At 41.2% G+C, this 10,145-nt stretch overlaps 1 protein-coding gene across 1 annotated transcript in view; it reads right to left on the minus strand.

Annotated features, from left to right (window-relative positions):
* Positions 1 to 1,552, minus strand: part of cwh43 (cell wall biogenesis 43 C-terminal homolog) — a 36,585-nt gene extending 35,033 nt beyond the window's left edge. The window contains exon 1 of the mRNA XM_003225318.4: positions 204 to 1,552. Coding sequence (XP_003225366.3) covers positions 204 to 369 — 166 coding nt within the window. The 5' untranslated portion in view covers positions 370 to 1,552. The remainder of the gene's footprint in view (positions 1 to 203) is intronic.
* Between the last annotated feature and the right edge of the window lie 8,593 nt (positions 1,553 to 10,145).

Raw genomic sequence — 10,145 nt, forward strand, 5'->3', positions numbered from 1 at the left:
ATAGAATAAATTAAAGTAAGTGTATTTTCTTTTGTTTGCAGTGGAGCATTTGTCAGCAACATTTTAAAAATCTAACATCCTCTATCTGAAGTGTCAGACCAAACCAGTCGATTTTTTAAAAACCAAATCTAATGACAAACCCACTTACAAATATAATTTCATGCCCATTAATGATACAACATGCATTAGGAAATATTACAAACCCAGGAATGTTTCAATTAGAATTTCTTTCCATAGAGAAAGCATCGCTTCACTATAAGCTTCTCCTCCTTTGCTGTCCAGAAGCACACTTGCATACTCCAAGGTGACTGAAGAAATGACTTCCCTCTGAGATGAATGTATGGTGTTATGACATATAATGTCACACATAAAAACAATACCCGGGCCAGCCAGTCAGCCCACACCCACTGTAAAACTGTTACTTGTTGGCTATGAAAAGCTCCTGAGCTCAGTATTCATACTCATATATTTTTTTTATAACTCTACTGGGGTGGGGTGCATGCTCTCTGTACGGCTATGGGATTTTCTCCCTATCCATTCCTGGAATCGTACATTATAATCTTTGTGTTGGGTGTCAGCAAACAAAGTAATCACCTGTAGCAGCTGCCTACAAAGATAGGCAGCTTCTACAGGTGATTTCTTTGTTGTAGACACCCAATGCAAAGCTTTTAACATCAGAACTAAAATTTTTGAAGCATGGGGAAATGAAATTTTGGATATCAACATAGATAAAAGGGTCGTACTGGATCTGAAGCACATAAGCAAACAAATAAGGATACCTTATAGCAAGCATGGGCAAACTTTGGCTGTTAGGAATTGTGGAAGTTGAAATCCAAAACACCTGGAAAACCAAAGTATGCCCATGCCTGCCTTATAGTATTTTAATTCATTTTTATTTGTTCATTTCCTTGGAGCCCTTGTGGGAGACTAGAAATACAACCTTTCAAATAAATAAATAGGCCAAGAACAAGCCAGGAGAGATGGACCACTCTAACAACTACAATAAAGTTTCACTTATCCAACATAAACTGGCCGGCAGAACATTGGATAAGCAAAAATTTAGGATAATAAGGAGGGATTAAGGAAAAGCCTATTAAACATCAAATTACATTATGATTTTACAAATTAAGCACCAAAAATCATGTTTTACAACGTCTGCCACTTGTTTGGGAGTGTGGCTGCCCTTGTGTTATTGTTGGGCGTGTTGCGCATTGCTGCCTAGAGAAACAGCTGTGGATCTGGGTGGGAGGCAGACTGCATTTGATAATACAGAATGTCAGATAAGCGAAGGTTGGTTAACCGAGACTCTACTTTACCATGACAGACTACACAGAGCAGGCATTGAAATCCACAAGCATGTGGACAATTTCAACAGAAAGGAGGAAACCATGAAAATGAACAAAATCTGACTACCAGTATTAAAAAAAACTATAAAATCAGGACAATAAATAAAGAACAACACTAAAAAAAAACTGGGGAATTCCAGACAGGAAACCATCAGGGCCAGCTAACACTTCCAAACAAAGGATTCCCTCAGGCAGGAAGCAGTCAGGCTTTGAATCTACAAGGCCATTAAATGATCAAAATGGCCAATTGCAACATTCACACTTGCCTCAAACAGACAAGAGTTCTTTCTCCCACACTGGACAGTTCACAGATATATAAACCCCACTTGCCTCGTTTACAACAGACCTCGGAACCTCTAAAGATGCCTGCCACAGATGTGAGCGAAACTTTAGGAGAGAATGTCTCTGGAACATGGCTATACATCTTAGAAAACTCACAGCAACCCCATGATTCTGGCCATGAAAACCTTTGACAATACCAAGTATTCCTTGTCACTTTTGCTGGAAAATTTGAGGTTTTTCCGAACCCAGCAGGTCAGAAATATCCAAATTTTGGAAGTTTTTCAGATTTGGAAGATGTCACTTTTTCTGGAAAATCTGGGTTTTTTCCAAACCCGGCAGGTCAGAAATATCAAAATTTTGGAAGTTTTTCAGATTTGGAAGACGTCACTTTTTCTGGAAATTTTGAGGTTTTTCCAAACCCGAGGGGGTCAGATATATCCACATTTTGGAAGTTTTTCAGATTTGTAAAACCACTTTTTCTGGAAAATTTGAGGTTTTTCCAAACCCGGCGGGTCAAAAATATCAAAATTTTGGAAGTTTTTCAGATTTGGAAGACGTCACTTTTTCTGGAAATTTTGAGGTTTTTCCAAACCCGGCAGGTCAGATATATCTAAATTTTGGAAGTTTTTCAGATTTGAAAGATGTCACTTTTTCTGAAAAATTTGAGGTTTTTCAAATATGTGTGCAAAATTTGGTCCAGATGCATCAGTGTGTGAGTTCACAGTGCTCTCTGGATGTAGGTGAACTACAACTCCACCAAATCAAGGTGAATTTTCCTCAAAGACCTCCAGCATTTTTTGTTGGTCATGGGGGTTCTGTGTGCCAAGCTTGGACCAATTCCAACTTTGGTGGAGTTCAGAGTGCTCATTGATTGCAGATGAACTATAAATCCCAATGCCTACAACTCCAGAACGTCCAGGCGAAATCCCCTCAAAACCCATCAGTATTCACATTTGGGTATATCGGGTATGCATGTCAAGTTTGGTCCAGATCCATCATTGTTTGGATCCATAGTGCGCTTTAGATGTAGGTGGAATAGCCTTGCTGCTTGGAAGGCTGGGTACTTGCATTCTAGGGGAATGGGTTTTTGAGCTGCTAGAATTGCAACAAATAGCCTCACTGCTTCAAAGCCTGGCTGCTTGCTACCTAAGGGAATCTTTGGTTGGTCAGCTTTAATAGTACAGAGTAGTATCACTGCTTCAAAGCCTGGCTGCCTTCTACCAAGTTAATCCTTTGTTGGTCTGGTCTAATTGCACTGAATTGCCTTGCAGCTTCAATGCCTGGCTGTGTTATAACTATTGGAATTCCTGTTTGGTGAGCTGGAGTAGTATCCTCAATCAAAGAGCCACTTTGAAGCTTGGCTTCTTCCTTTGTAGGAGAATCATTGTTTGGCCAGCTTGAATTGCACTTAATAGTCTTGCAGCTTAAAAGCCTGTCCGCTTTCTACATAGGGCATCCTTGCTAGGCCAGGTTGAATGGGACGGAGTAGCCTCATGGCTTCAAAGCCTGGGGATTTTTCACCTAGGGGAAATCTTGGTTGGCAGGTTGAATAGCACTGAATAGCCTTGCTGCTTGCAAGCCTGGCTGCTTTCTACCTTGCTGAATCTTTGGTTGGCCAGCTTGAATAGCAATTAATTGTCTCAGTGTGGCAGGTATGAATGCTGCAGTTAGGCACCTTGATTAGCATTTAATGGCCTTGCAGCTTCAAAGACTGTCTGCTTCCTGCCTGGGGGAATCCTTTGTTGGGAGGTGTTAGCTGGCCCTGATTGTTTCCTTTCGGGAATTTCCAATTTCCCTGCTTTCAAGTGTTGATTTTTATTTACTCTACTGGCTTTAAAGATTATATTGTTCTGTATTATTATAACACAGTAATTATTTCATATTATATTTATAATCTTATATTATCTGCTTAGAAGTGGATTATATGAAGCCCCTCCTACACAGCTATATAGAATCCACACTGAACTGGATTATATGGCAGTGTGGACTCCAGATAATCCAGTTCAAAGGAGATACTGTGGATTATCCTGCCTTGACATTCTGGGTAATATAGCTGTGTGGAAAAGCCTTGAGTCTATACTGCCATATAATCCAGTTCAAATCAGATAATCTGTATTTTATAGGCTGTTTCGAAGAGGCCTAACTGCCTGTGCCCTGGGCGCCATTTTGGCTGAGGGAGTTGCTAGGATATGAAGGGGGCAGGGCCTAAAGGCAGCCGGGGGGGGGGGATGGGGGGCTAAAGGCAGCAGAGCCTACCTTTCTAACTGGCAGTTAGGGGGAGAAAGGCTCTTCCTTGTCCTCTGTAATTTGGACTATTTTTCTAGGTTTTTTTTTATTGAAAGACATATTTTGGATGACTATGTCTTTTGTGGCCAAATTTGGTGTGATTTGGTTTAGTGGTTTTGTTGTTTACTCCATAGTAAAACGAACATTACATTTTTATATATATAGACTAGCTTCATTACCCTTTTATATAGATAGATTTGCCCGGCCACGTTTTGCTGTGGCTTATGGGAATCCTTTGTTGGCCAGGTGGAATAGCAGTGAATAGCCTTTCAGTCTCAAAGCCCGGCCGTTTTCTGGAGTAGCTGGAGCTTTTTGTTGTATGAATGTAGAGGCATGGATGAGGGGTTGTGCTGCCAAGTTTAGTGTTTCTGGGATGTATAGTTTTGTTGTTTTGTCCTAGGCCAAAATTTCATTACCCTTTTATATATATAGATAGATGTCATAGAGTAAGATTTCTTTGGGGAGTAAATAATAAACAGTAAGAAGAGTATTAGAGTCTTCTAAGAGACATGCAAAACATGTGCATTTGCTGATACGAATCACAGAACTCTGTATCAAAGCATTAAACGGAATCACACTGGAACATCAAGGGAATCAAAACTGAGTAACCACTGAATTGATAATAATATTGGATTTGTTGTGTAGGTTTATATGCAAGCTACTGTCTATGAATTTGCAATTACAGAAAAGTGAGATATTGAGAGAAATACAGCAAAATTAGGACTTATTTTTGAATAGTTTAAAATAGTACACTGTTGAATTTGTGGGTGCAGAATTTGTGTCTATAGAGGGCCAACTTTATGCATGAACACATGTTATCCGCAGATATATAAACCTCACTTGCCTAATTTCCAACAGACCTCACAACCTCTGAGGATGCCTGCCATAGATGTGGGCGAAACGTCAGAAGAGAATGCTTCTGGAACATGGCCATACAGCCCGGAAAACTCACAGCAATCCAGTGATTCCAGCCACGAAAGCTTTCAACAACACGTTATCATTATACACCGGCAGCCAGGAGGTGGCAATAAAGTACAACTAGAACTGTCTTTAATGACTGGAAAACCTTAGAATCCTTGAATAGCACCATTGATAAATCGGGTAGGTAGGGAGGAATATGTTTTTCTTTCAGCATCAGGAAGAAGAGCTCTGTTTTTGAAACTAATATTATCATCCTACAGGAGAAATAGGGCAAGGATATTGCAGCCCTTGAGATGTTGCTGAACTGCAAGTCCCGGCATATCTCACTATTAGATTTATGGGATTTGCAATCCAAAAAATATGAATCACCCTGGTATAGAAGAGAAAAGGTATAATCCAAGAACAGAATACTCCTACAGTCCATGAATATGTTTGCATGTGCTCAATGTGTCTATTTGCTCATTAGCAACAGGATGCTTTTTTGCAGGTAAACCTTTTCCTGGCCCAGAAGGAAAAAACTCTTTGAAAACTTTCTAAGGAGTACGTTCAACCGAAAACATGACTTCTTTCCTGGTAAACAGACATCTGTTTCATGCTGCAGAGTTTTCAGGAAGGACAACAACCTTTCCCCTCTTTTTGCAGGCTTTGTTTCAAGTGGCAGTTGCACCAGTTGTGTTGGTTTATTTGTACAAACTTTGCACGAATGACAGAGAAAGGTGTGGCATTGCTGCCAGAATGTTTGCATTAGTGACTGAAGATCAGAAGTCCACTCCTCAGTAAGACTAGTTTTCTTGCCATTATATTTTCCTTTAGCGATAAAAGACATGTCTATGTAATTTTTCTTCCTAGAATCCATCTAGCATTGGAAGTTAAGCCAGGTCAGTCCTGGTTATTATTTGGATGTGAAACCACTAATGAATACATGAAAAGGTTAGGTAAAGGTTTTCCCCTGACATTAAGTCTAGTAGTGTCCAACACTGGGAGTTGATGCTCATCTCCATTTCGAAGCCGAAGAGCCGGCGTTGTCCGTAGACACCTCCAAGGTCATGTGGCCAGCATGACTGTATGAAACTTTACTTTCCTGCCAGAGCGGTACCTATTGATCTACTCGCATTTGTATGTTTCAAACTGCCAGGTTGGCAGAAGTTGAGGCTAACAACGGAAGCTCAGCCCGCTCCCTGGATTCAAATCGTCTACCTTTTGGTCAGCAAGTTCAGCAGCTCAGGTATTTAACTTGCTGCGCCATCAGGGGCTCCGAATACACGATACCTTTGGCTAAATTTCAAAGGAAGGAACTGGCAAAGCCACTTTGCCTAAGAAAACTCTATTGCAGGGGTCCCCAAACTAAGGCCCGGGGGCTGGATGCGGCCCTCCAAGGTCATTTACCTGGCCCCTGCCCTCAGTTTTATAATATAATATTTTTACATCATTTTTAATAATATAATATATTGTATATACATATAATATTGATAATAATATTATAATGTTATACAATATAATACTAATAATAATACCATATAATAATATTAATTATATGTTATATATTACATATAGTATTACAGTATAGTGGTATAGTTCAATGTAGTAATATATAATGCTAATATTGTGCTATGCTAATCTATATATATAAAAGAATGATGGAATCCTGGCGACCGACAAAACAACAAAACTAAACACCCCACAACCTCGAAAATTGACAACACAACCCCTCATCCATGCCTCTAGGTTGATACAACAAAAAGAAAAGAAAAATAAAGTCCTAATTAGAGGGAGAGGAATAATTGTTTTTATCCAATTACTGCCAGTTAGAAGGCTAAGCTCCGCCCACTTGGTCTCCTAGCAACCCACTCAGCCCAGGGGATAGGCAAAGTTAGGCCTCACTTAGGCCCCTTCCACACTGCCTATAAAATACAGACACCACCAGGCAATGCCACAGCAATGCGTGGCCGGGCACAGCTAGTAATATAATATATTGTATGTACATAAAGCTGCTCTGAGTCCCCTTCGGGGTGAGAAGGGAAGGATATAAATAAATATAGTAAATGAATAAATAAATAATTTTAGACTTAGGCTCGCCCAAAGTCTGAAATGAGTTGAAGGCACAACAACAACAATCCTAATTAACTTGGGTATCTCATTGGCCAGAAGCAGGCCCACACTTCCCATTGAAATCCTGATAGGTTTATGTTGGTTACAATTGTTTTTATTTTTAAATATTGTATAGTTATTTCATTGTTGTTGTTGTTTTGCACTACAAATAAGACATGTGCAGTGTGCACAGGGATTTGTTCATTTTTTTTTCAAATGATAATTCGGCCCCTCCACAGTCTGAAGGATTGTGGACTGGCCCTCTGCTTTAAAAGTTTGAGGACCCCTGCTCTATTGGCTTTCCATGCTATCCTTTATCACAGGATCTGATCCCTGATTATCAGCTTTAACCTGGAATATATGAGTCCCCACAGCCAGATAATCTGGGATCAGATCCTGGGATAAAGGGGCAGTGTGGATTGCAAGGGCCCTATGAACCACATTACTATTTCCATAAGTTGACAGGCAACACACATTTTCCATGCTGCGAGTGGGACTTTCCTCAAGGCAAGTACCCAAGAACCAGATGGGTCTGATCTTGGAAGCTAAGCAGAGTCATCCCTGGACAGCATTTGGATGGGAGACCTCCAGGGAATGTCAGGGCATGTAGAAAGGGGCCTTGGCAAACCCACCTTTAAGTATTCCTTGCTTTGTGGGCTTGCCATAAGAACCAGATGGAGTCTTGGAAGTTGAGTAGGGGATCAGTACTTGATAATATTTAGATGGGAGACCACCAAGGAATGTCAAGTACTAGAAAGAGGCCTTGGCAAAGCCACTTCTGAGTATCCCTTGCCTAATGGGGTTGTCATAAGAACTTGATGGTTCTGATCTTGAAAACATGTTAGCTGTCTTGAGTTCTCACAGGGAGAAAGGCAGGATATAAATAAAGTCAATCAATTGATCAATCAAGCTAAGCAGAGTCAGGTCTGGATAACATTTGGATGGGAAATCACCAAGGAACGTCAAGTATGGTGAAGACAGGCTATCTTTTAATATTCCTTACCTTATGCGGTTGCCCTAAGAACCAGACGGGAGTCTGATCTTGGAAGCTAAGCAGGGCCAGCCCTGGATATTATTTGGGTGGGATACCACCAAGGAACACCAAGTGCTATTGAGGAACATCCCTTACCTTATAGGTTGTCATAAGAACCAGATGGGGCCTGAGCTTGGAAGCTAAGCAGGGTCGACCCTGGATAGAATTTGGATGGGAGACCACCAAAGAACGTCAAGACATGTCTTTTAGTACTCCTTGCCTTATGGGGTCACCATAACAACCAGATAGGGATCTGATCCTGGAAGCTAAGCAGGGCCGGCCCTGTATAGCATTTGGATGGCAGTCCACCAAGAAACGTCAAGTACTGTGAAGGGAGGCTATCTTTGCATATTCCTTGCCTTATGGGGTTGCCATAAGAACCAGATTGGGGTCTAATCCTGAAAGCTAAGCAGGCTGGATAGCATTTGGATGGGAGACCAATTGCCAAGGCATGCCAAGAGCTGTCGAGGGAGTCAACTTTGAGTATCCTTTGCCTTGCAGGCTTGGCAGAAGTCGACAGGGACAGGCTATCATTTAGTATTCCTTACCTTATGGGGTCACCCTAAGAACGAGATGGGGTCTGATCTTGGAAGCTAAGCAGGGCCAGCCCTGGATATTATTTGGATGGGATACCACCAAGGAACGCCAAATTCTATTGAGGAGTATCCCTTGCCTTATAGGTTGTCATAAGAACCAGATGGGGGTCTGATTTTGGAAACTAAGCAGAGCCAGCCTTGGATAACATTTGGATGGGAGGCCACCAAGAAGGCTTTTGAGGCCTTGGCAAAACCACCTTTGACTATCCCTTGTCTAATGAGGTCCCCATCAGAACCAGGTTGGTGAGTGTTTTTGTGTGTATGTCTGAGCTTGGAAGCTAAGCAGGGTCAGCCCTGGATATTATTTGGATGGGAGACCACCAATAACGTCCAGTACTGTGAAGGAAGGGTATCTTTTAGTGTTCTTGGCCTTATGGGGTCGCCCTTAGAACCAGACGGGGATCTGATCTTAGACCCTAAACAGGGTTAGCCCTAGATAGCACTTAGATGGAAGACCCCAAAGGAATGCTGAGAATAGTTGAAGGAGGCCTTCGGAAAGCCACCTTTCAATATCCCATGCCTGTAGGGTCACCCTAAGAACTAGATGGGGGATAATAATAATAATAATAATAATAATAATAATAATAATAATAATAATAAAACTTTATTTATATTCTGCCCTCTCTCCCAGAGAGGACTCAGGGTGGATTCCAACCAAAAAGGCAAAACATTCAATGTCAAATGAAATCTCAAAAGGAAGCAACAACTAAGACAAAATTGAACAAAAATTAAATGAAACATAATCTACCAAATTGCCTTGCATCTTGTAAAAATACATTCACCATAAATTCTATAAAACATACATAATGATCATTGAAGTAGTTATTAAAATATTAAATGGCCAATAAAGCCAGCAAACTAACTGTACCAAGAGAACCAAGACCACCTATGATTAGAGTATAATAGCAGTAATTATTTTTTAAAAAAAGAGAAGGGAGGGGGCATTTTTATTTCTTTAGGGATATGTTTATTGAAGCTAAGCAGGGCCAGCCCTGGATTGTATTTGGATGGGAGACCACCAAAGAACATTAAGTACTGTGAAGAGAGGCTCTCTTTGAGTCTTCGTGGCCTAATGGTATCACCGTAAAAATCAGATTAAGGGGTTAATTTTGGAAGTTAAGCAGGGCCAGCCTTGGATCGTATTTGGATGGGAGACCACCAAGGAACATTAAGTACTGTGAAGGGAGACTCTCCTTGAGTCTTCGCGGCCTAATGGTATCACCACAAGAACCAGATTAGCGGGTGTGTGATATTGGAAGCTAAGCAGGGCCCGCCCTGGATAGCATTTGGATGGGAGATCACCAAGGAACATTAAGTACTGTAAGGGTAGACTCTCTTTCAGTCTTCGTGGCCTAATGGTATCACCACAAGAACCAGATTAGCGGGTGTGATTTTGAAAGCTAAGCAGGGACGGCCCTGGCTAGCATTTGGATGGGACACCACCAAGGAATATTAAGTACTGTAAGGGGAGACTCTGAGTCTTCGTGGCTTAATGGTATCACCACAAGAATCAGATTAACGGGTGTGTGATTTTGGAAGCTAAGCAGGGCCCGCCCTGGATAGCATTTGGATGGGAGACCACCAAGGAACATT

The sequence above is a fragment of the Anolis carolinensis genome, chromosome 5 (genome assembly GCF_035594765.1).
Source record: "Anolis carolinensis isolate JA03-04 chromosome 5, rAnoCar3.1.pri, whole genome shotgun sequence".
NCBI lineage: Eukaryota > Metazoa > Chordata > Lepidosauria > Squamata > Dactyloidae > Anolis > Anolis carolinensis.